Raw genomic sequence first — 25,842 nt, 5'->3', positions numbered from 1 at the left:
TAGGCTGCTGACAGCTAGTTAACAAACAGTGACTCCATTCATTATGTTCATTTAAAAAAATATAGGAAAGCTGCAACAATATGTATCAAACAGCTCAGAGGAACCTTATATACTTGCCATGGTGTGATGGCCCAGGCGAATGGGTCTTGGGTTTGTCTGCTTCAGTGCTATTAAAGAAAATGCGTAATGGGTGAAGCAAAACTTTGGCCACTGGAGGCAGCGTGGCACAAAGACTCTTAATCAAACTTCCCAAGGTTTCAGCTTTCTTTTAAATCAAGAGCAGCAATCAGTAGATTAAACTGTAGCCACTGTTAGACTCTCTGTGCCTGATTTTCTCCTCCTCTGTCTCTCATCATTACCGCTATCTGATGACCTCTCTTCTATGGATGGCACAAGAGCAGGCACTGACAGCTTCATAATTCTCCTGACAAACAGCTCAGTAAATGATCACTTTGCCACTACGATAAGTGCCAGAGTGGATGTAAAGCGCACAGCCCCAGGAATGAAGCCAGAATTTAATTTCTGGCAGCTGTGTGCCCATCGAGATATACTCTTATTAAGAAAAGAAAGCTGGTAATTTTAGATACAAGCGGAGTAAATGCACAGACAACTAATGGAGGCCTATTTCGCCCCTCTTTTTGGGCTTGCAGAATCTAATCTCAGCCTATTGTCAAGATGGACAGAGAGTCTAATCACTCTTAACCTTGTATCAGTGCCATAACCCCTTCTTTTTCTTTGCCCCCCAACAATTTTAAAATGATCTTAACATAATAACGGGACTTTTTTTGCATCCCAGTGACTGCACCTTCTTCCAGAATCACCACGGCTAATGGGATCTAATCTATACAATAAGGGACATTAATATATATGCAAATCAGATGCAGCTACATCTCTCGCAGGGGAGACGGAGCCAGTTGGCACACACTTGTATCATTTCTGTCACGTGTCCCTTAGTTGTTAATTACTGTTAACATTCCTAAAATGCAAATATGCAGTTCTGCAAATACCGCAGCACATGTATCCTTAAGTAATAATGCTCTGAGAAGAAAAAGACCCCTTCCCCCCTTGAAGGTCCAGCAGTGTGGGGGGAATTTGAAGCGTTGGGGGGTTGAGGCTGCAGGTCGGCTGTTCAAAGCCACTCCGTGCATTGTTGGGCAGTAGGGGATTAGGTCTCTCCAGGCTGCAGAATTTGCTTTCTAATTAAAAGGGATAAGATGTAGAAAAATAGTGAGAGGCATTACTACTGTAGAAAAGAAAAGGGGTGGAAAGAGCAATGGTGAAAAGGAGGAATAGAAGTTTGTAGTGTAACCACTGGGGCTTGATCACAAGACTGGGCAAGAGTTACCGACCTCTTGTTCTGACTCTCTCTTTTTTCCGCTGTACTGTAGCTCTGGCCTCCATCTCATCAACTTGCACACTTTAACCTCGAAACTAAATATTTGTGTTATTGTTTTCCTTTTCCAACACGGAGAAAGCAACTTGTCACATTCACACACCAGCTTTTCTATGATTTAAGCAAATAATATAATGTATAATGTGCTGTGGTTCCCCTCTGTTTCCAGTTCCAAATCTTTAATACTTTACTCCTTTTCTGAGGGAAGTATTACAATTTTTAAAACACTACTCGTTCATCTTAAGACAAAGTATGTAACCTTTCTAAATACTGTGTATGAACCAATCAAAATTAAAACCACGTTGAAGTACAGCATTTAAAGTTCAGACTTTGTGAAGGAGTACTTTTTAAAGTAGATTTTGCTGATAATACGTCTGCAGTTTTAAATCTTAAATCAGACATGATCAGTGATGAGTTGGGTCAAAAAATAAATACATAACTAAAAGCTTTTTCAGACTACTGAAACACTTCATTTGAGCAACTTAACTGTTTATTGCTGAACCCAGGGGGGCTGCTCTATAACCCAGCATGTGGTTTTATTTAACCCTTTACTCCACCCCTTTTGTCAGCATGCTGCTGTTTTGGTACCCTGTCCTCCAGCAGGGGTGCAGTGCTCCCCGGGCACCTTACAAACGAACCCTGAGTTTAAAGCATACAGAGGACTGATTCCCTTTCCCCCCCAATCCCCGGGAGGTTAACGACATGCCAACGACAAGCCAGTGGAGAGTGTGGCCTCCACCTCGCTCTCCTCCCCTCTTGGCCAACGCATGCACTGGAGTTTTGTGGTTGTTCTGCACCAGCACCAAAACCCCTCTGAAATCTCCAAGAACTAGAAAGTCCATCTCAAACTGAGCTCATTTCCTGGTAGTGTCTGGTTGCTGAAGCATCTCCACACCACCTCCTCCTCTATTTTAACCAAGCTCCATGTAGCTCTCACCTTTTGCTCCCAGGCAATCTGATCCTATTTGGAGTGTGTGACGAGGGCTATTCTCCATCACCTCACTGATCAAGAGCTCCCCCTGTAAAGCGGGCCCAGGGATGAGCAGGTACAGATTTGGGGAGATGAGGGAGAGGGGCATGTAGTGAAAGAATCTGCAGTGAGCCAAGGAGAAGATTAAACGGCAGCTAACCATCAGCACCCCACTCTTCTCCCCCCGCTTGCTTCTCCTCTCTACCTCACTGGTGTCCTGCAGGGAGATGGGGGGGCTTCCAGGGGGGAGGGAGGCGAGCATGAAAGCAGGGGGAGGCCAGTGGCACAGTGGTAGCTGAGCCATCTTGTCATCATAGCAGGACAAGCATATTCAACCATGTCCTCTGTACCCTCCCATCTTATTTCAGACACTCTGTTGACCTCCACTGAAATCCATCAAAACCTCTCTCTCGGCCCCTGCCCACCCCCTTGTTGGAAGAGTGCTCTCCGCTGGTGCCTTTTCTTTTTTAAAGGGCAGAGATGAGTCCCGGGCTCTGCAGTCTTTCCAGGCGTCCAAATTAATTTGCGTCTGGGCAGCAACATAAGCAGCACGGGGCTATTTGATGAGAGTGTAGGGCAATGACATGCACTGGCAGTCATGCCTTGATCTCTTGCTTTCTTTCCTTGTCACTTTCCACCTAACCTTAATGCCAGATTCATGCCAGTCTAATCCACATGGGTGGCACACAAACCAAACCTTGTGTGTCTTAGTGGAGTAAAATCCAGTGCAGCTGAAAAAACACTTTCAAATTTCCGCTTTTGTGCATGTATCAAATATCTTTCTTGATCCAAGCGTAAATGACCGATCTACTAAGACTACCATTAAAAGTGCACCAATCATAAAGTGCATTGTCCTCACGGCAAATAAAATGAGCCATTTCTTAAAAATCCCTCTGCTAATTTCCTGATCAGCACCTCGAGAACAGATCCGTTTCACAACAATAAACACACTAAGGACATCTACAAAACAGCATTCCTTTAGTTTGATAAATGGATGTCAAAGTGAACTTAATGCAATTTGACATGCATTTGAAGTTGTGATCCAAAAAGGGGACCACAGCTAATGCCTAATTAGCATCATTAAATAATAAAGCAACTTAGACTAATAATTATTGCATGTACCCATTCTACCACTTGCACTGACAATTAACCTTTCTCAACTGGTGATTCGCAATTTGAGTAAATCCTGTTATCAGCAAATATAACACATGGCACGCACACACAAATGTGTTTCAAACACCACTCAAGGAAATCTATGCAGTGTTTACGGTCGGGAAGCAGAACAACAAAACAAACAGCAGATATCCACTTTCAGTAAACACCACCCAACCACTTAGTATCTTCCCAGTGGCTGGAGGGGGTGGGGAATCAACTTTAGGTGGCTGCTGCGAATGTCATTGAACTACTTGTGTTTACGCAGGCTTAATATTGCCTTGACAAGGTCTCTTTAAACACACAAGGAACGCTTCGGAATATATCAGCCCACCCGAGGGTTTAATTTTATAAATGCCTACTGCTGCTGTTAGCAATATTTGACAAGTAATGTTTTCCAGCCTGAAGAGAAGTAGTTGAATTTAAGAAACACGGGAGGCGGGGAACCTCGCAAAAGTGCACTCGTCTCTGGTGCCGCTGACCACTGTTCACAATTCTGGCCAAATCTCTGATATTAGCTCACTGAAGCCAAAAACACGATTACCCAGAGACAACATAAAGGTGAAAAGATTCAGGATTGAGCACTCTCCCAAAATGTCTCTCCCTCATCCCAATTTGGCAGCACTTGGCTTGTTGCCCACTCACATTGTGTGGACGGCCCTGCCACTGTTGCCATGGGGATGTGTGGACCTGCACAGGGCCCTGAAGGCAGAACGGCCTGGTGGTGAGGTGGGGGTTATCATCAGCAGCAGACTACACTGGGCCCCCATCCAGAGGCCTGGGTGCAGGAGAAGCTGTGAGGCAGTGGAGGCACCTCCTAAGCTCCGCAGGGCCTCTCTCCCTGGGGGATTCTGCTGCTGTTTCAAACCCAGCAGAGGATCTGAGATGCTACTCAGTAGCGCAGGGCTCCGGCCTGTCCACTGGGGGTCTGCTGCCTGACTCCCGTAAGCCTGGTCCAGACGGGGTGGGCTACAGTGGGAAGGGGCCAGGCCAGGCGAGCTGGACTGCGGCCCAGTGCGGTGACTGCCTGTCTGCCCAGGCGCTGGGCCACGCTGCCACTCCTCCCTGGGCTCGTGCCCCTGCACTTGGATTTCAAAGGGATGTGACAGGGGGGATTGGCTTTCCCTCTCCATTGCAGGATCTCTGCCCCACCAACAGCTTCTCTGGTACCCCCACCCCCCCACCCCCTCCAAAAAAAAAAAACAGCTTTCAGTCCTCAATTTCTCCCAGCCCCCAAATGCCCCTCCAACAGCTTTTCTGTTTCAGCCCTGAACTTAGACTCCCTCTCACACTGTGCCATTCCCACCACTGCTGCCTCACATTTGGGAGGAGAAGGGGGGAGGTTGAGTTGCTACACTGCACCCATCTGCCCCATGTCTTTCCATGCTGTGGACCATGATGCTGCAGCATGGCTCTCTGGGCGCCGTAAAGACTTTGGCAAGTACACTGGGCCTTCAAGCGCCCCTCCTCCTTTGTACTCCATCTCCGCCACATGTACACACTGGTGCACACCATCTGATTTAAAATTTACTTACGCAAAAACACGAATACATCCAATCACGTTCAAGTGATGAATGTCCACTAAGACAGATGGATGATTTGCATGGTAAATAATGGGAAACATCTCTAAATGTGCTGATTATAAACTGTTGAAGCTACTTTGGTTATGCCCGCTGAACCTGAAAAGATCGAAGTCAGATGCGGTGCCACAGTGTCTGTGTGGCAACCAGCTCATTCAGCAACTGGCCCATCATCAGTAATCATCCTACGAAACCAAAATGACACTGACAGGCTGCGTTTCAATTGGCTGAGATATGCTTTTCTGTCTCTCGCTCTCATTTTAGGTTTCTCTCTTCATTGCTCTCTGCATGGCATTTCTCTGGCAGGTCAACCAGTGAAATTCCTCCCCTCTTGGTCTCAGCATTCCCGCAGCCCACCTCCCTAACTGGGCAGTGTGGAGTGGCTGGTTTAGGGTAGCATGGCAGTTCCCCAAAGCTGGTCTCGAGCTACAGCTACAACTCCAGCCCACAACACATTCCTCCAGCAGCTGACCAGTCCCCCCAGCAACCAGGAGTGAGGTGAAGAGAGGAGATGAGGCTTTGTAGTGGTGCTATGTTATTGCCTAGAGACCTAAATGAGTATTATGCTGTTAAAGAAATACAAGGAACACCTTTCTGTGCACAGCTTACCCTCATCAACATTCTCATCACTTTTTTTGAACAGCTCTCAGATCATCTTAAATGATCTGTTTCTTTCTACTTCTAAACAAAAGGTTCAGCTTAGTGAAAAGCCTCCTCGCTGGTTCACTGATGCTCAACAAGGTACTGATGTTTCTCAGCACGTTAACAGGCTGCACTCTCCTCCACATCTCCATCCTTTACGAGGATGTGAAGGGGCTGCACATCACAGGCTATCTATCCAAAGCTACTCCTGGACAGCTCAAGCAGCAGTAGGACGGGAGCCGGACGGTCCCCTCCTCCGCTCCCTTCTACTTCTCCCCCAAGCCGAGCCAGACACTGTGTTTACTCTCCTAATTACAGGGGAGGGGCCGGCTGACAGGCGAGCCATCACAGATTCCCCACAGGCCCAGGGCTGGGAACGCTACAGACACCCGCCGCTGTCTCCCAAATGTGAAGGCAATGTCCAACTGTCACTGGGGAGCCTTCACTGGCAAAACCCAAGAGCCCAAAGAGAGATATTAAAGACATGAGAGGAATTGGCAGAGTTGGCACTGACAGGGGGTACGCTTGAGAAGTCGAAGTGGGGGACTGGGGGCATCGCCAAAGTGTCATTCAAAACAAAGTGGGGTTTGGACAGGGCACAAATGCTCATTTACTTACACACACAAACACACACACACAGCTCTCGCTCTTATCAATCCAAGGCGGGAGAGTTACACACACCAGACACAAAATTCAAGTAGTAGAGCCCCCAAAATATATGTTCACACAGAAGTTCACTCCCTTTGGGCTCCTTCTGGAGCATCTGGCAAACAGCTATCGATTCTGCAAGTACACATCGCTCATTTTGGATGGTGAAGGATGATAAGCATCCACCTCCGCTCCTGCTTTGCTCCGCTTATTGTTTCTCTTCCTTTATCTGTTTGATCGTGACTTTCCAGATTAATCTCCTGAAAGGGGGGAAAGGTTCTCTATCGACATTTTATACGAGAGGGCAAAAGCAGTGAGAAAGAGCTAAATTTGGAGGCATCAGAAGTAGCCTGGAGCTGATACGTAACTTACAATTCCAAAGATGTTTTTTTAGTAGGAGACCTGTCAGTATTTGACTTATCATTAAGGACCTTTATAGAATTTAAAAAGGAATATTTTTCTATGTCATAAAACATGCTTGGAGAGATTTCTGCATATTACACAACTAGCTTGCTACAAATATAAAATGCTGTAGTTGCACAGTTTTCTACTCAACTGCAATAAAATGTGCAGCCCAGTGTGCTAATGTATGACTGTGGCTTTTATAAAATATACAGCAAGTTTAATAAACTGTACCTACAGTGTGTGTGTGTGTGTGTGTGTGTGTGTGTGTGTGTGTGTGTGTGTGTGTACACTAACCCTCCTCCCAGGGAGGTATAATCCACTAGAGGTTGAAATGCTCCAGTGCTGTTGGGGGTCTGAGAGAATCGCTCTGGAAGCATGGTGGCTCACCCTATCACATATTCAGGTCAAATAAACAAACAAAAAAATTGTTAAGAGAAAGGTTAAAACTGAAGAATTGGTTCTTCGCCGGCTCTGAGATCGCCTCCCCCATTCCCCGCGGGCAACACACACACCTCACCCCCAAGAGGCAAGACAAGAAAACCATTTGATAAATCATGAATAGTCACAGTTGTGCAAGTGCTGTGACCATTTCTAAAATTTATTATGGGGATTACACACAAAATCACACAATGTAACATTTCCAAATGTGTTATGAATGCTTCCCAGAATCCAATTCAAATCCTAGGTTACCAAATAAGCCTGAACAAATCCCCCACATTGAGTTCTTCCACCTTTGAAGACTTGAGAGGTCCGGTCTGCAGGGCAGGTTTTACCACGCCACGCAGACACCTCAGCAGCACACAGAGAAGAGGGCTAGGTGAAAGGAGAGGGTGGGAAAAGGAGAGCATAGCGGTGCTCTTACAGTGATGGTAACATAAATGTCTTTATTTGCGTATTAACCTTGAATTAATTGCAAGTCACAAAATAAACAGAGGCGTGTCAATAAATAAAATTGGTTTAATTTTTCTGCAATGATACAAAAATAAAACATCAACTGAGCATCGTGGCAACTTCTAAAAAGAGCACAGATGCTATAAAAAGCAATGAGTGATGTGTCTTTGTGGCGAGACTGATAGTGTGAAGACGAGAGTTCATTCAGTCAGCGTTAACCTTGAGGCAGCAGAGTCCTCTCCCTCCTTGTTTGTCCTTGTCGGCTTTCCACCAGACTCGACTTTGTCTCCTCAGAGATGATCTGAAGGCGAGTGTGTGTTTAATTGCATCTGTTTTGTTTGTTGGCAAACTCCTGCGTGAAACACAACACAAACATTTATGGCAGCAATTAAAAGACATGTCATATTAATGGAAAGAACGAACTTGGCAAACACACACACACACAGACACACACACACACAGAGCCGTGCCATTATGGCGGCACAGCATTTGAATTTATGGAGAAATGTGTGGGAAAGAAAACCCAAAATTTCCCAAGTTTAGCACCAGCTTGAAAACTGGAGCACAGACTTATCCGACAGCGTGCCCGTCTCTGAAATTATTTAAACAGAACTTTCAGCCTAAATTAAACTTATAAAACTGCACATGCTTAAGGAGATCAACGTGCCTTGTGTGCCTCTGTGTTAGCAAACTCTTCCCAAACAGACACTGAATGGGGTTCTGCCCCTTTAATCCCCGGGGAGGGGACTGGATGTGTTTTGATGACCTCTGGGGTCACTTACATGTTACATTACACAAAGGTTTAGCTCTTTTGTGATAAGGGAAGAGTGCGGGGAAAGCCCTCTGTTTATGCATCTTGCTCACTATGCAGTTGTTGCAGCAGCAGCAGTGGTTGCATGTATCCATCAAACCTGCCAGGCTAATTAAAATACAGCTTGTGATTATCCTTCTCCAGCTCATCTTTCTCTCTTTCTTCCTCTCTCTCTGTCACCCACACACTCACAACCAAAAAAAAGAAAGAAAGGGGAAAAAAAGAAAAACACACACACACACCAAATATCTAGCTACAGTAATTACTGCCTGCATCATTGATAAACAATAGAGTTTAACCTCAATCATTACATTAACTTAACTCTTAGCTGCGATAAAAACAATTTGAAATAAAGTAGTTTAAAACTTCATTACTACATTTACATAACAATCCTATTTTTATTTAGTTTTTTTTGGCAGTTAAATGATATCTGGATGGATGGTAATCGTTTTAATTCTATAAAGTAATATTTCTGTTGGTTTATACATAATAACTTTGTGTATTTAATAAAGAGGGGAGAAAAAAACTAGAGCATGTTAGCAGAAGTAATATTGAACGATAAAGGCTGACTGAAGTGTAATCAACCTTTCCTGGGGGTAAATTTGAAATCCTATGTGCAGAAGGAAAGGCTCTTCTTGACATTACAGATTATCATTTCTATATGAATGCTTTACATGATTTTGTTCCCATTTTAAGTCTCTTTTTAAGCTGAGAATGAAATCCACCAACACATTCCTCGTATTCAGCCATGCGAATATGAAACTATAGGTGGGAAAAGAGAAGCAGAAGAGATGCGAGAAAAGCTGTTTTGATGGCAAATATGTTATTTGAAATTAAGGAAATTTACAAGTACGTTTTTTCCTCTTTTTTTGTTAGACTTTCCGGTTTCACCTTCTTTCTTTTTTTTTTTTTTTAAGTGCGTTTATGTATTCTATAATGTGTTGATTATTTCTTTTCCACGCCTGGATAAAGCACAGAGCAGTGAAATAGGGGTCTGTATTGCCTGTAATTATCCAATCTTAAAAATGCGATTTTTCTCCCCCTATCAAACAAGGGTCAAACATCCAGGGCCTGCGCAGTGCGTTTGAAAAGATGCATGGCTACGCATTAACTGTAGAAATCACAGATTGGAGCGGGCCTGGTGAAATCCTCACCCTCAGGTTGAGTGTAGCAGAGGCGGAGATAAAAGCAGTCGTCGTCAATTAGCCGGGAGTCAGTGGGAGCGCTGCTCGCCAGAGGCGTTTAACTCCTTCTCCTTTTAAACGTCCTTTTAAGATACAAAGTCCCCGAGGAGGGCCAGGCTTTACAGTTTAATAAATTATTTAGCAATTTAAACGGTGAGATCCAGCAGATAACAGCACACGACGTCATCATTTTTCACGCAGTTTGAGACCCTCTGCATGCAGCTGCCAAACATAAGGAAACATTAATAAAATATTTTTTAAATTAAGGTTTTACTGTCAAACTGTTTTTGGTTGTTGTTTTTTTTGTTTGTTTTTTATTTAGGCTTGCACATTGTAACAGTCACAAGCACACCCTCGTGTGCAATAATGTAAAACCTCAACAAAGTGCAGGACTTCATTCACACTTTGTGCGCTATGATGATTTTTGCTATGTTTTAGTAATAAAACAAATAGCAACACAATTTTTTTTTTTTAAACTTATCAAACAGTTAATTATTCCACCCGTTTAAATTTGCCTCTACGTGATAAGTTAAGTGATTAATAGACTCCTTTTCGAATAGATGAGGCAGTTCCTCTTAATCTTTCAAGAATAAAAATAAAAAATAAGCACGAGTTGCAAAAGAAAGAAAGAAAGAAAGAAGGTTACCTGAATGTGTCGCAGCTCCTCTTTCTCAAACATCTCCCAACTTTTTCTCCCCTCGGCTGTGCTGTTAAAAGAAATCCAGCTTCGTGATCCACACCGCCGCTTCCCCACGATCGAAATCTGTCAACAGAGATGTCACTGAGTTTTGCAAAGTTGATAAGGTGTGCTGTGCGTTAGACTGTGTGAGCTCCAGAGGCTGAGAGAGAACCGGTACTCTCGGCAGCTGCCACTGCACCTTTGACTCCGGCCTTGCACACGAGCCACGGAGAGAGGCAAGCGACGAGTCATAAAAGCCCACGGTCTGTCTGTGTTTATAAATCTAAATCAATATTCAAATCTGTTTGAAGTGGAGCGGGTGTGTCCGTGCAAGCGCACTGTCTGTGTGTGTGTGTGTGTGTGTGTGTGTGTGTGTGTGTGTGTGTGTGTGTGTGTAGGTGTTACACAAAGCCTCTTAAGATGATACATTTACCAAGCCGTGACAAAAACCCTCGGCATATTATTTTGAGATGGGCACGCAGGTTCAAAATTCAAGTGACGTAGAGGAGGCTTATGTGTCCCTTGCAGCTTGTTGGTCCTCCAGTAAATATGAAATAACATCAACCCTGCACTAAGTAGCTGTTACTAGGTAAAGACAAAGGGAATAAATAAATAGTTAATATTATTATTGTTATTAGTATTATTGTTCTTAATATTATTATTATTATTAAATCTACTAAAATGCACTTTCGGCACATGAAACAGAATTAAAAGAGGCCTACCTTCATATAAAGAAGTCTGTTTCTCTTCGCGCACATCTTCCTCCTGCAGGAACCGTTTCAAGTGCAGTCAGTGAAAAGTCGTTCCGCACGTCGCCAAACGGAGAAGCTTTTTTTTTTTTTTTTTTTTTTTTGTGTAATTGCATGGCTGGCTGTACCCCGCAGGTGCGGTGGCTGCGAGTCCCCAAGTGCTCAGGTGTCTCCGCGGTGGGAACCCACCTGGAAATATTGTTTGTACATTTTGGTGCAGGGCCTGCAGCGGGCTGACGGTAGCAGACTGGCTGGCTCAGCGGATGGGAGGACAGTTTTAAGGAAATAAGTCGCTCTAAATCCCCCTTTTTTACGACGTGCTGGAATGTGAGAGGACGGTGCAGCCTTGAAGCTCCGCTTTGGTCCCCCGTTTTTTTAGGGTTTTTTTGTTGTTGTTTTGGGGGTTTTCCTACATATTTAATTCTACTTATATTTCCCGGTCTTCTTCTGCAGATTTATCTGGTGCCTCAACAGAGATGATAAAACATAATCGACTTTTAATATTGATCGGTTGTCTGGAAGCTTTCGTGATATTATTCTATAATAAAACATCTGTGGTTGTATTTAAACTCGTAAAGTAAAGACGAGAGTGTGAAATTATTAACGCTTAAAAAGAGTTTCCCACTAAAATACTCGACATACATTAAACGCTCTGAGAAGTCTTTATTTTTCGGATATGTTTCGCCTCTTGCCCCCCTTTTTTATTTATAAATTATCTCTTACTTTAATGCTTCCTTTGATGTCATGAAAAAATATAATAAAATGAGAAATAAACTGACTTTTCTTTGCTTTAAACTCCTTCCACCTCTCATCATCCAACAGCGTACCGTTTATTTATTATCAGTGTGCCCTCTCTGCGGTGGGATGGGGATGTTGTCAGTCGCCCTCTCGCTGCCATTGGCTGAAGACTGTGCGTCAAAAAAAAGTAGCTGGAGACATTTGTTTCCCAGAAAGGAAAAAAAACCCTCCCCACCAGTGTGAGAGACGGAGACAGAGACAGACCTCAGCTCAGTCCTGCGGCTCCCATTGGCTGGCACTTTGTACAAAATCTAACTCAAACCACTTCACTCACAACACACCAACAAATCCTAAAGGCGTACATGCAGCCTCCCTCCTTCACTCCGCCGCTGTCGCAACGCTTCAGAACCTCATGTAGGCGCTCAACGCTTAACTTTTATCTCCAGTGAAGACGGCTGCTCCTGCTCTGCTCGGGTTTGTGATATTCTCCTTTTATGCGACAGGACGTCGTCGATTTCTACTGACTTTTATTATTTCTCCCGGAGGACACCAAGTAGACAAAGAATTTTCCAGTCATCCCTGCCAAGGTAAGTTCAGCTTTATTATTATTATTTTTATTATTATTATTATTGTTATTATTGTTACACTACCGAAATTTAGTTAAAGCCTGCAATTCCTCACCTGATCACTTCCTCGCCTAATCGTTTTCTTTAGAAGAGGAAGCAAAACGTTTCAACTGGTGCTAAAATAAAAACCCACGAAGACTCTAAAAGAGATCCCAGCGAGGAGGTTTCAGGTTATTTGTTGGCATTAAATATGCCGTCTTAAACCCAGGCTGTCACTGATTTTATGTGTGCACAAATACGGGTGCAATGGGTGCACTCAACAAACTGATTTATTATATTAAAGAAAAGAAAAGAAAAGAAAAGAAAAGAAAAGAAAAGAAAAAACGGAAATATTGTAAATCACATCAGTAAATCAGTAACTGATAAAATTACATTGTGATAGCTTCTGATACTGAAAACAAGACCAGACTCAGCGCTGGGCTGAAGTTCTCTTGATGTAATAATGGGCTTTTAAATAATTAATTGATTCCTGGAGGTCATATTTTACCAATTTCACACTCACTCACTGATCCAGGACTGCTACAAGGACGTCTATCCATGTTTACTGAATCAAGTTTCAGACAAAGATTTCCCACACATACACACACACTGCACTCGTGTATTCTGCGTAAATTAATACAGGATAAGGGCAGCAAAAATGGAAAACTGTGGAGGCGTCCAGGCTGAAAAGTACACCGGGAAAAAAAAGAAGAAGAAAAGAAGGAATATTCGGGCCTGCTACTGAAAATTATTCCTGGGCCTCCTCTAGCTCTCCTTTGCCTCGGAAAATAAATAATTCATAAGACAATAAACCAACACTTCATTTGGATGGATCCTGTTTGGGGAGGTGGGGGTCACAATTAGGAGTTTAGCTCAATCAAGCAAATATCTACGAGAGTTTAATTTCTTTAATTTTGCTGATACTTTATACTTTTTTCCTACTTTATATCAGCAAATTTGCGATGAAATCATAATTAACGCACGATGATTTGCAGGAAAGAAATATAAAGAAAGAGTGCCGGGTTTGATTTGCAGGAAGCTCTGTGGACTGTACTCACACCAAACTGCAGCTCGGTTAGCTGCCACCTGGATCGCCTCGTTAAATTACGAAGAAAAAAAACATTTCTGATAATTAATTATTGGACAGAGTAATTATTATCGAGCGTGTGTGCGCGCAATTGGTTGACGGGTGTGTTTTAAGTGTGACAGATTGGGATGAGGGGGTTAAAACCGTTGGATATTGAAAAGAAAAAAATGCAACTAATCAAGAGGCTCAGTGGGGATAACGCGTGAGGTTCACTGAAGTTGAAGTGACAGCAGTCAAAATTTACCAAGGAGCAAATTTGTTTATTTAAAAGAATTGCAAAAAAAAAAAAAAAAAAAAAATGTGTATCGAGAAAGCATGTGTCCATGTTTCTTTCACTGGTTCAATATTTTAAAATGATCTCCTTCTTACATAAAAATAACACAATTTATTCACTAAATGAACCTGAAAATTCAGTAATTTTTTACTTTAAATCACATCAATATGGGCGCATATTAATCTTCATCATAAAAATGTAACGTTGACTGTGTGCTTTGTCAGACTAAACGGACTCAGACGTTTTAGTAACAATCAGTTCAACTTCAGCTGTTTTTCTTCTCATCCAATCGATTATTACATACATACAATCTGATGTTAACATAAAATAAATAATATTAAAAAATAAAAATAAAGTTAGCTCCTAATAAAATAGATAATTTGCCAGCAACTTTTTATTTATTTTTAGCTTTTATTTTGAAGAGATTTATCTTCAATTCATGGTGTTTAATTTCACTGTATAAAGGAGATAGTGGCTTTAACCTGTTGCAATCACAGGGCTCCTTTCTTTTTATTCGTTTTCTTTTATCTTAATCGTGGGAGGGCGTGTGGGGGTTGCAAAGATGAGGACAGCTGGAGAAGTGGCTCGTGCTTTTTGAGGAGAGCCATGCGCTCTGGAAAGGACTTATTTCGCCACAGCGTCACGTAAATAGAGCCAATATCACTTCACGAGAATATCCATCTTCCTCTTCTTTTCTTCTTCTTCTTTTAAACAGGTGCCACGTGTAATACGGACCACACGGCGAACAGAGGACACCGAATACTCCTCGGGAGCTCCATCAATTTTCAAAATTTTCTCCAACTTCAGCACTCAGACAAACATTAGCATGATGTCGTATCTAAAGCAACCACCTTACACAGTTAATGGCCTCAGCTTAACTACTTCCGGCATGGATCTTTTACATCCATCAGTGGGCTATCCAGGTATGTTTAACCTCTTTGAAAATTAAACAAGATGTGATCACACAGCCTGAAAATGACTTAGGGCTCCTTGCTATTATGTTACAGCAATTAACCAGCCCTTCATATACATTTTTAATTCACGAATTATTATTGCATGTATTATTATTGTTATTCTTTCTTTTAAAAAAGGAAAAAAAATATGAAAAATAAATACATTTATTAGACTGACCAGACCAATACAAACAAAAGCTGATGGAAAGTAGACTACAGAAAACTTCTAGCGCACACAGCTTGGAGTGAGGACTAATCCTCAAGTCTCTCCGTGTGTGAATTTATTTTTAGATGTGGCTCCAGAGGAAATTACTGGCAAATTACTTTGATGCTTGCATTAAATTTTTTGGCACGTTAGACTCAAAGATGTCAAGTGCTACAATTTGCCACCGGGTTTTTTTGGTTTTTTTTTTACTCTCACAGGACTCCTGCGTAATTAGTTTCAAATTTGCCTTTGATGACTTTTTTAAAATTGTACATGTATACATAAATAACCTATGCGATTTTTTTGTTGCTCTTGCACTTACAGCCACTCCACGGAAGCAAAGGCGAGAACGGACTACTTTTACGCGCGCACAGCTCGACGTTTTGGAGGCGTTATTTGCTAAAACTCGGTATCCTGATATATTCATGCGCGAAGAGGTAGCGCTGAAAATCAATCTACCTGAATCCCGGGTACAGGTGAGTCAACTGAAGCCAAGACATATTTAAAATATTGTTATATATTGTAGAATGAAAAAAGTGGCTTTGTTATTTTTTATTTTAATTTGAGAAGCATCAAACGAAACATTTCACTCTGGAACCTGTAAAGTATTTTAGTATTTTAAATAAATGGTATTTTACCTGTACTTGTATTTGATTTAATCTGGGGGGAAATATATTTCTGACTCATTTGAAAGGAAACACAAGCATAAAAAAATGATTTTTAATTTTATTTATTTTTTGCTTTATATGTACTCTAAAACGCCCCCCACCCCGAACAGCAATATATTTACCGTGTTTTATCATCTTTCAGTTATTAGGACTGTTCCAATTACGTTGAAATAATTTTACTGGGGCAAAAAAAGCCTTTTTATACATATATACAGCCTTTTTCCCCTATTTTAAACGGTTAGTATAGCTTGGTTAGTATTTATGGGGACATTGTAATGAATGTGTTCAATTATGTTCCTGCTTTAGGTCTGGTTTAAAAACCGGCGGGCAAAGTGTCGCCAGCAGCAGCAGCAGCAGCAGAATGGGGGGCAGAACAAAGTGCGACCTGCCAAAAAGAAAAGTTCCCCAACCAGAGAAGTGAGCTCGGAAAGCGGGGCCAGCGGCCAGTTCACACCCCCCACCAGCACCACCACGGTCCCCGCCATCTCTACCAGCACCGCGCCAGTGTCCATATGGAGTCCGGCGTCCATTTCTCCCCTCTCAGATCCCTTATCTACCTCCTCCTCTTGCATGCAGAGGTCTTATCCCATGACCTACACACAGGCCTCGGGCTACAGCCAGGGCTACGCCGGGTCGACGTCCTACTTCGGGGGTATGGACTGCGGCTCTTACCTCACTCCCATGCACCACCAGTTGTCAGGCCCGGGGTCAACTCTCAGTCCGATGAGCACAAACGCAGTCACAAGCCATCTGAACCAGTCCCCGGCGTCCCTCTCCACCCAGGGATACGGGACGTCCGGCCTGGGCTTCAACTCCACAGCAGACTGCTTGGATTATAAGGACCAAGCGGCATCGTGGAAGCTGAACTTCAATGCCGATTGCTTGGATTATAAGGATCAAACGTCCTCGTGGAAATTCCAGGTCCTGTGAACCGAGCAATCAGCTATCAAAAAAGTGCACAAACAGTGACGATCACACGAGACACAGCGCTGCCATCCCTCAACAGAACACTTCAGACTGGGTAAAAACGTGAGCCTGGTACACCGAGGCAGGGCTCTCAGGGGGGCCTCTAGTTTTTGGCATGATGGTCTTTGGTCCTCCTAGAGGAGAAGTTAATGTATTTTAGCACTGGCAAAGAGATTTCCCCTCTCCCGTTTATTCACCGGTTGTAGCCCTTCTTCTTTATCTGTCAGTGCGTACCTATGTGCGTAAAAAAACAGACAAACAAACAAACAAAAAAAACACCACCTGTTGAGGACGTCACAGAGTGGACTCAGAAAGAAAAGCACACCACAGCCACGGAAGTAAAAGAACAAAACTCAAGTTAATAGTCCTGCTGAAGTGCTCGGGATGGACAGACCTTCTTAAAGCTTCTTAAACAACTTTGCCGCCCTGCCGGCAGAGTGTGTGACACGAGGATGGCGTGTGGACATGGATGCACTACTTTATTTAAGAAAAAAAAAGTGTTTATAAGGAATCAATATGTAGTTTCTAAGAGACAATCAGTGTGCGTCTTATATAAATGGTACATATGTGGTTTCCTTTTTTTTTTTTTTTTTTTATCTGTGCTAGCCTTCGAAACTGTGATCTGTTGTATTGTATGCAATTTGTGAGCCCCTTCCCCCTCGCATCGGACTCTCTGCTGTGATTTTATTAGATTTCTAACTTTTTCGTTTTCTTTCGTTTTTGTTTCTTTTGGGGTTTTTTCACCAACGAAAGATGCTAATGGTTATTTTTACTGCATCACAAAGAGAGACGAGACTTTCCAAGCACATGGTGGATGGTAGTAATAATCAAGGGTTAGCCATACTGGAAAAGACTCTCGGCTGCTGAGAGCTCTACACTTGCTTCTCCTCCATTGATCTCAACACACGGTGATTGTGGATCCTTTACTGGCTCCAAAGATGGTGTGACCTCACCGCTGAAAAGACATGAATAAAGGTCCTGTGAGCTTATTCATCAATAGACGATCTGTGTGTGCGTGTGTGTGTTGGAAATTAAAGTGGAACCCTGGCAATGTGCGCAAAAATCATGGTTGTTTAAGGGGGGTTCTTCGTTTTCTACGACTTTAAGACCTAAAAATGGAACAGAACCTTTGTGGGTACTATATTTTTTTTTCAACCGAGGCTGCGGTGGTATATGTGCGTGATAAGGCAAAGAGGGAAAACCAGAACTTTCGCATTAATTAAGCCAATAATGGCCGTCTGAGTAATAATTAGCCTACACTTGTGCGTGCCGACCAAACTCTGTTTTCTCACGCGTAATTAGTTTTTCTATCACGTCTTAAAAACAGCCCAACGCATTAACGCCCATGTGTTGTCTTTCGATGAGTTTCAGAGCCATCCAGTGTTCATAGTGGTAATGCGCCACATAAACTTAATCCTCTCCTTTCCCTTTATTTAATCGCAAAAGAAAAAAAGAAGAAGAACGAATTAATGCCGCATTGTTTCCGGTAGTGCAATTCAGACAGTGAAAGAGAGTGTGCGGTTTGAGAAAGCAGTGTTTAATCCCGGACTCCAAGAGATGTTAATCCCAATATTTTACCGGCGGGGGTTTCTCTGGGGCGCAGGGCAGCCGTGGTCCTATTCAAAGCCCGCGCGGCATGGCTTTCCACGCCTGATCCCTGGATGAGCTCTTTAATATAAAGTCTAATATTTAGTGTTTCACAAGTGCGCTGATATGACATCAATATATCAAGAAACAACGCTAATTTGCTTTCACTGCCCTGAAAATAGACCAGTAAGAGATACACATAAGCGAAAAATAAATTAAAACATACAACACTTGATTTTGTTTTGCTCTGTTGTGGGGTTTACAGTTTAAGAAGTGCTTATAGCAGTGCAGTTGTACAAAAGTAAGAAATTGGCTCAAAAAGAGGGCAAGAAAAACTCCGCACAATATTCCTGTCACTTTTTTCCCACATGCGCGGTGTGTTTAATTAAGTGCAGAGGAGAGGTTATGTCTAGAGGGAAAAAAGAAATCAATACATTTTAGGACTCAAGAGGAGAAAGCTGTTTTTAAAAGAGGGTTTGTTGTTATTTACTTTTTATTGCTCCAACTTTCAAGTCCGACGTTACTCTTTAAGACGACAGACAATAAAGTCAAAGCGAGTATGGGATCTGTAATGACTCGACATGGTTGTGGAGCGGGCTAATTGTTAGAAGTCCAACATTCAATTAGCATCCTTGACATTGCCAATAATCTCTCTTTCATTGGAGTCTCCGCTAAAGGATCACACTAATTAAAAGCGTTGCTTGAAATAATCGAAGCGTTAAAGAGAAGAGCGACTTTGATTCCACTCCTGCGTGGTCAGAAAATAGGTGTGTGCGCCTGTGTGTTTGTTTTATGAGGTTGAACTGCAGTTTAGAAATACTTAATTATATAACAGGCCGTATAACTTATTCAAGGTTGAAGCACAAACAGCAGATTATTTATGGGTTCTCACTGCTGGATGCTCCTTTTAATTTAGCCTATTACACACGCAGATTGCAGCGTTATTCAACAGTAAATTACAGCCTAAATTCGCGCAGTGCACCGCCAGGTTTAGCAACATACATGTATTTCGTTATGGTCATAAACAATGAAGCAATTGAACTCGGAAACAATAGCTTTGGTTAGTGGGTGACTGAATATTCATGAGATGCGCCAACAACTCCTTCATAGAGTCTGCTGAGGATGGAGGGAGGGGGTTCAGACTGCAGGGTCACTTTCAAATGCCAGACAAGGAGGGAAAAACTGTAAGAGAACGAGACAAGGTGCAAGAAAGGGGACTGGAGAATAAGAAGCATGGCAAAGGTTTGAAGATGACTCCCTTCAGAGACTACCAAAAGGCTGGTAACCCGGTTAAATTTAATCATACAGCATCACATCACAAAAAAAGTGTAGAGCACTTAAAAAGTGTAAAGAACCTACAACATTATGACAGAAACAATCTCAATCGGAATAAATGTGCATTCTTGAAAAGGCATGATGAGTCCCACAATTACATTTAGGCGTCCGCACATGACATGAAGAATTATATATAAATATATACACACACCAACAGTAAACATACTTGTCACTTTCGCATTTAATGCTGAGTGATATAACCAATAGCAGCTGAAAGGTTCCTTTTCTCCGCTTGTTATTCTGACCCTGGAGTCTCGAGTCTTCAAAGTGCACAAGTCATGAGAGGGATTAGGCGTCCGGCCTTCACAATACTTCGATACTTCATACACAGCCTACAATGAGTTTTAATCAAGACCAAAGCAGTCCTGAGGAGCATATGGGACCAACAGACGCTGCATTAATCCCTCTTGGTTTTTGTCTAACAGCGGGCCGCGCAGCGCCCCTCATCCCCTGGTCTGCTGTCCGGTCTGTAACAACTGCGAGTCATCCTCTGCATCATCGGCCTGCGCAAAGTTTGCCGGTTGAGGCCTCAACGCCCGCGGGAGGAAATGGGGAGGATTACAAACCGAGTGTGTGGTCTGATCGGGGGTTGTGAAAATTAGACAGATGAGAGTAAGTGATCCTTTTATAAAATAAGGCAAAAAAAAAGAAAAAGAAGAGGAAGAGAGAGAGATAAATATTAGCTGCTGAACTCAGTGAATTTTTCATTTAAATGCAAAGAACACCAATTTTTATTACTGAGGGAGATTATTAAAATAGCTGGCTAGGAATATTGGACAGGTTTGGAAAAAGTGTAAACAATATTTAATGGCTCTGAATAAGAAAAAAAAAACTGTAATTCAAAAAAAGTATTAAAACATGTCTAAAAGCCTGCATGCTTTGTACGTATAGTATACTTGTATATATTTATGGCTAAAAATGTAATAATTCTTTTTAAATCAATAAAATGATGACTTTCAGGCGAATATGTACAAAAAACTAATACAAAATAATAAATAAATATTTTAAGCTAATCCAGCAGTATCCCCTTGAAAGTGCTTATCCAGGCTTAGTCGACATTTTCTGAAATTATTTAAGTTTGTGACATCATCAATTAATTTGATAATCTTGTCAAAGATTAAATTAAAGGGGTTTTGTATAGCCTACATAATAACAGATTTAGATGTTTTAAAAAATGAAGTCTAAAGAGATTTGAAGTAAGCGCAGTAAAAAGCATGTTATTTTAATTTCTCAGACTGCTCACACAAATCCGTGGATTTACAGAGATCCAAAACTGATAATGATACTAGGAAGCTAGACTAGGAGGTCTCAAAATGCAAAGGGCCACACATTGTTCGTGCAGCAGCAGCAAGCACCGCAGAACCTGTAACCTCAAAAATATCCTCAGCATTATTTGCTGCACGGCCGATTTATAGCTTTCTGTGGTAAAAAAAAAACAAAAAAAACATGCATGTGAAGAGACTTTTTAAAAATTCTATGGCTACTGGGTCAACGGGGTCCTTTGTCCTGGTAAGTGCTCTTTAAAAAAAACTGTTTCACCAAAAATGCCCGAACATTTGGCTTATGATGTTCATAAGCCCCACAGGACACAGAGGGCTTATCAGTTCATTAGCCACTTGATGGCCTATTTCAAGTTATAGTAGCTGGGAGGAGGGTGATGGATGAGGATACAACCATCTATTACTGGGGCATATTTTGTTAAGCTATTCAGAAATGTAGAAAAAACCCTTCAAACCCATAAGAAGATTACCAGACCTCAGCATATGTTAAAAAACACATTACTACTATACTTATGGGTCAACTTAATACCTAGTTAGATAAAGCTCACCTAGTTAAGACTGGGCATCCATCCATTATTGAACAAAACAATTTTAGACACAAATGTATATATAAGAAATGATAAATTTATACTCTGCAATGATTTTATTTTTTTTAAAATTTATTTTGTAACAGTAACTACATTTAAAAAAAGCTGAAATTCAGCATTTTTTAAAACTCTTTGGATTAAATGTTTCCCAGACATTAAAAAAAATCTCTCCACCAGACAAAATGGAAATACTTTCAGTGTGGATTACGCATCATCCTAATGGTGCCGTACCACGAGGAGAGAAGTGCTGAAATATTAAAAGTGTAACTGGTGGTTAATATGGCTCAAAAGGTCACACATATGATTTCGACGCGTAATATATTAAACAGAGCCACATATGGCTTCAAGCGAAATACACGAAATTCTCATTATTGTCAGAGGGGTGCAAACTTGATATCATACGTCAAACGTGCACTGAGTCCTTAACAAATAAATATTTCTGTCTGTTACGAGTGCAAAAAAAAATGCACTTAAAAAAATAAGCAAAACTAATATTTCACAGCCTTCCTTTGATTCCCAGTTTTCTTTTAATTTTTTTGAGGAAGGCCTCTGTATTGCATAAAATCTCCAGAAACAGTTTAATTTTTCCCCCACACTGCTGTCAAATTCAAACTTTCTAGCTCACAATATTTGTGCATGGTTTACTCCATAAAATGTAAAACATCAGCCAAAATGACTCATGGATATAAACTACTGTTACCCACATGCTATCCAACTGAATCACAGCAAAGTGAGGATCAAGTGTTACTAAAAAGAAGTACAAAACAATGCAATGCACAAGAAAGCTCCTCGATTGTGCCACTTAAAAACATTTACACAGCGAGTAAGCTTTTAATGCTCGCTTCTGTTTTACTTACTCAGTTTTGAAGGGGGAAATAGCGGGAACAGCTGACATTTGACATTACATGCAAAACCATGATCAAACCCAATAGTTAATGGCCTCAAACACACCTTTTGATCACAAACAGCTTACAAATTTAATGACTTCATGGTGAACTGAGCCAATTTCTCTCCATTCTTGCAGTATTCTCACCACAGGCGACGCAGAATATCAAAAACCCGCACAGTATATCTCAAAAGAGAGAAAAGAAGTTGTGCAACAATATACTTTAATAATTCAAATTAATACTCTGCCCTCTTAATTCAGCAGTGTAAATGAATTAATCCATAAAAGGCGATCTACTCCTCAGAGAATAATTCGCCATCACTAGCAGCAGAATTCTGCAGCGGTTTCCTCTTCCTCATCAACATCTGTATAGATCACGTAAGTGTTTCGGTTCCCCTGGTACCACTGAGCAGCGCACTAGAACAGATACCTGTGAAAGAGCCACTTCTCTCCTCCTCGTCAGGCTGCTAAGCCCACAAGACTCGTCGTTATAACAATTAACACAGGTACATGTGATGAGACCTCCCTGATAATTTACACCTTTCTAACCAACACTCTGTGGTTTAATCTCCTGCAAACATCCCTCTCTTGTGAGACAGGCCTATAGGAAGAACCAAAAATTAATTAGCTGAATCCAACAGATTAGAGCTCAGAGACCGCAGCTCAGATGGACAACAGCTAGTTAGAGTGCAGAGATGGCGGAGAAGCAAATCAGCCCCAGAGGAAGAATTTCTTCTTTGCTTATTTCAATATTTCATTGAGTGTTATACATCAATGAACTGTTTCAGGGTGTCATCGCACAAAAAGCTAAGCCTTTTGAATTCACGGCCCTGCAAGTGTATGCCTTCATCCAACGTGCCTTGAATACATGAAAGCAGCCGTCTCCATGACACACAAGTTCAAAACACATTTCAACTTCTAGAAAAATCAATGCCAACATGACGGTGCGGCTTTTCTTCCAGCAGGAGTCAATCTTAACTTTTCACTTTAGTCCACTGCATGGTTGAATAAATGGTAAAGGTGGTTTTTATCTCTTTTTTATGAAATATTTGGGACACTCTCAAGAGAGATGGGATGGAAATCCAGTCATTTAGCAAAATACGAACACATTGAGACAGTAGAGACTTGGTTTTAGAAGTACGTATATAGAAATTAAGATACTTTATTCTTGTTTCTGAGCTGGAAAATGAGAAAGTTCACATATTGGTGGTAAACTTGAAAATATTGCTGCTAGTTTCAAAGCCATCAACACTAAAGCACAGCTTCAAATATGTGAATATAGGCCTTTTCATGGCAAATATTCACACTTATAATAGCAAGAAAATCAGAGTTGTAATTAAAAACAGTAATGATGGCTGCAGGGTGCAGGTATTGTGCATGAACCTGAGCTTTCGTTAATGTCATTAATTATACCTGTGCACATCCTGTTACAACGACCCAGAATGTGACAAAGGCTTATTGCCACTATAAGTATGCACACAGCACATCTTAGTATTAAAGCTTAGAGAATCTGGATAGAAGATCATTTGACAGCAAATGCTTTGACTTTTCATAGCAGACTTTTCAAACCTTGAGTGTAATAGGTAACATGGTTCCATCTGGTTTCATGTGTGTTTTTAAAAGAAAAAGCTTTACTGTGATTGAAGCCAGTAAACAGAAGATATATGGACCAGCTGTTCACTTAAAAACAGTTGATAAATCTTAGAATTACCAGGATTTCTGAATTTATTACTGATGAAATGTGGTATATTCTTCATCTATGTTACAATTAAACCCAAAATTAGTCTGGCTAAACCAAACATATCTTACAGCAAGACCTACATCAGATGTTTCCACCGCTGATAAGACGACTTGGACCTTGATAAGAACTGTTCTGTCAGCATTTCTGTTAGGTCTTGATTGAACAGCTGTCTTTTGGTGGTGCTAATTCATCTCAATTCTGTTAAGGTTAGACTTGGCCTTTTCAGAACCTTAGTTACTAAACTTCGGGTCATGGGCCCTAACATTAATTCATTGCTCTATAAGTGTTTGGTAGGCATCAAGGCCTTTAATTGGCAGTGGAGACCCAAACCATGATAATGCCTCCACCATGCTGCACAGTTAGATGAGGTGTTTCCCCCTCCAAACATACCACTGTGTTTCTTTTGAAGTGGTTTTTTTTCTTCTTCCTTTTTACATCATTTTTACTCAGTGATTTTCTTACAGTGGACACAGGAAGCTTTCTGTTACCGATTTTCTAGCTCTTTCAGGACTGCGTATCAAATTCACCCCTAAGGAACAAGAGCAAGGGTCTTGAAATTTCTCAATTTGTAGTTTGTCTAACTTTGAATTGAAGGACACCCGGGTCTTTGAAAAGCATCTCTGTAATGCGTCTGTAATCAAAGAACAGTTCACACCAGTCAAAATAATCCTTTATACAGGGAGTGCAGAATTATTAGGCAAATGAGTATTTTGTCCACATCATCCTCTTCATGCATGTTGTCTTACTCCAACTTGTATAGGCTCAAAAGCCTACTACCAATTAAGCATATTAGGTGATGTGCATCTCTGTAATGAGAAGGGGTGTGGTCTAATGACATCAACACCCTATATCAGGTGTGCATAATTATTAGGCAACGTCCTTTCCTTTGGCAAAATGGGTCAAAAGAAGGACTTGACAGGCTCAGAAAAGTCAAAAATAGTGAGATATCTTGCAGAGGGATGCAGCAGTCTCAAAATTGCAAAGCTTCTGAAGCGTGATCATCGAACAATCAAGCGTTTCATTCAAAATAGTCAACAGGGTCGCAAGAAGCGTGTGGAAAAACCAAGGCGCAAAATAACTGCCCATGAACTGAGAAAAGTCAAGCGTGCAGCTGCCAAGATGCCACTTGCCACCAGTTTGGCCATATTTCAGAGCTGCAACATCACTGGAGTGCCCAAAAGCACAAGGTGTGCAATACTCAGAGACATGGCCAAGGTAAGAAAGGCTGAAAGACGACCACCACTGAACAAGACACACAAGCTGAAACGTCAAGACTGGGCCAAGAAATATCTCAAGACTGATTTTTCTAAGGTTTTATGGACTGATGAAATGAGAGTGAGTCTTGATGGGCCAGATGGATGGGCCCGTGGCTGGATTGGTAAAGGGCAGAGAGCTCCAGTCCGACTCAGACGCCAGCAAGGTGGAGGTGGAGTACTGGTTTGGGCTGGTATCATCAAAGATGAGCTTGTGGGGCCTTTTCGGGTTGAGGATGGAGTCAAGCTCAACTCCCAGTCCTACTGCCAGTTTCTGGAAGACACCTTCTTCAAGCAGTGGTACAGGAAGAAGTCTGCATCCTTCAAGAAAAACATGATTTTCATGCAGGACAATGCTCCATCACACGCGTCCAAGTACTCCACAGCGTGGCTGGCAAGAAAGGGTATAAAAGAAGAAAAACTAATGACATGGCCTCCTTGTTCACCTGATCTGAACCCCATTGAGAACCTGTGGTCCATCATCAAATGTGAGATTTACAAGGAGGGAAAACAGTACACCTCTCTGAACAGTGTCTGGGAGGCTGTGGTTGCTGCTGCACGCAATGTTGATGG

General features: G+C 41.8%; 1 protein-coding gene and 1 long non-coding RNA gene across 2 annotated transcripts; one reads left to right on the top strand and one right to left on the bottom strand.

Moving 5' to 3' along the window:
* Positions 1–7,729: 7,729 nt before the first annotated feature.
* On the bottom strand, positions 7,730–11,877 carry LOC146366153 (uncharacterized). The gene is made up of 3 exons (XR_014798534.1): positions 11,078–11,877; positions 10,323–10,940; positions 7,730–8,033 (listed from the first exon to the last, which is right to left on the bottom strand). It is a non-coding gene; the product is annotated as an uncharacterized LOC146366153 (long non-coding RNA).
* A 25-nt stretch (positions 11,878–11,902) lies between these two features.
* On the top strand, positions 11,903–17,602 carry otx2b (orthodenticle homeobox 2b). The gene is made up of 4 exons (XM_084914078.1): positions 11,903–12,429; positions 14,524–14,731; positions 15,291–15,442; positions 15,941–17,602. Exons 2-4 carry the CDS (start codon positions 14,635–14,637, stop codon positions 16,562–16,564), a joined length of 873 nt encoding a protein of 290 aa, XP_084770204.1. The 5' UTR covers positions 11,903–12,429; positions 14,524–14,634; the 3' UTR covers positions 16,565–17,602.
* The last annotated feature ends 8,240 nt before the right edge of the window (positions 17,603–25,842 follow it).

The sequence above is a fragment of the Perissodus microlepis genome, chromosome 19 (genome assembly GCF_051167445.1).
Source record: "Perissodus microlepis isolate ML-2025 ecotype Zambia chromosome 19, ASM5116744v1, whole genome shotgun sequence".
NCBI lineage: Eukaryota > Metazoa > Chordata > Actinopteri > Cichliformes > Cichlidae > Perissodus > Perissodus microlepis.
Note: the sequence above shows the minus strand (reverse complement) of the source record. Positions and strands in the feature narration are given on the sequence as shown.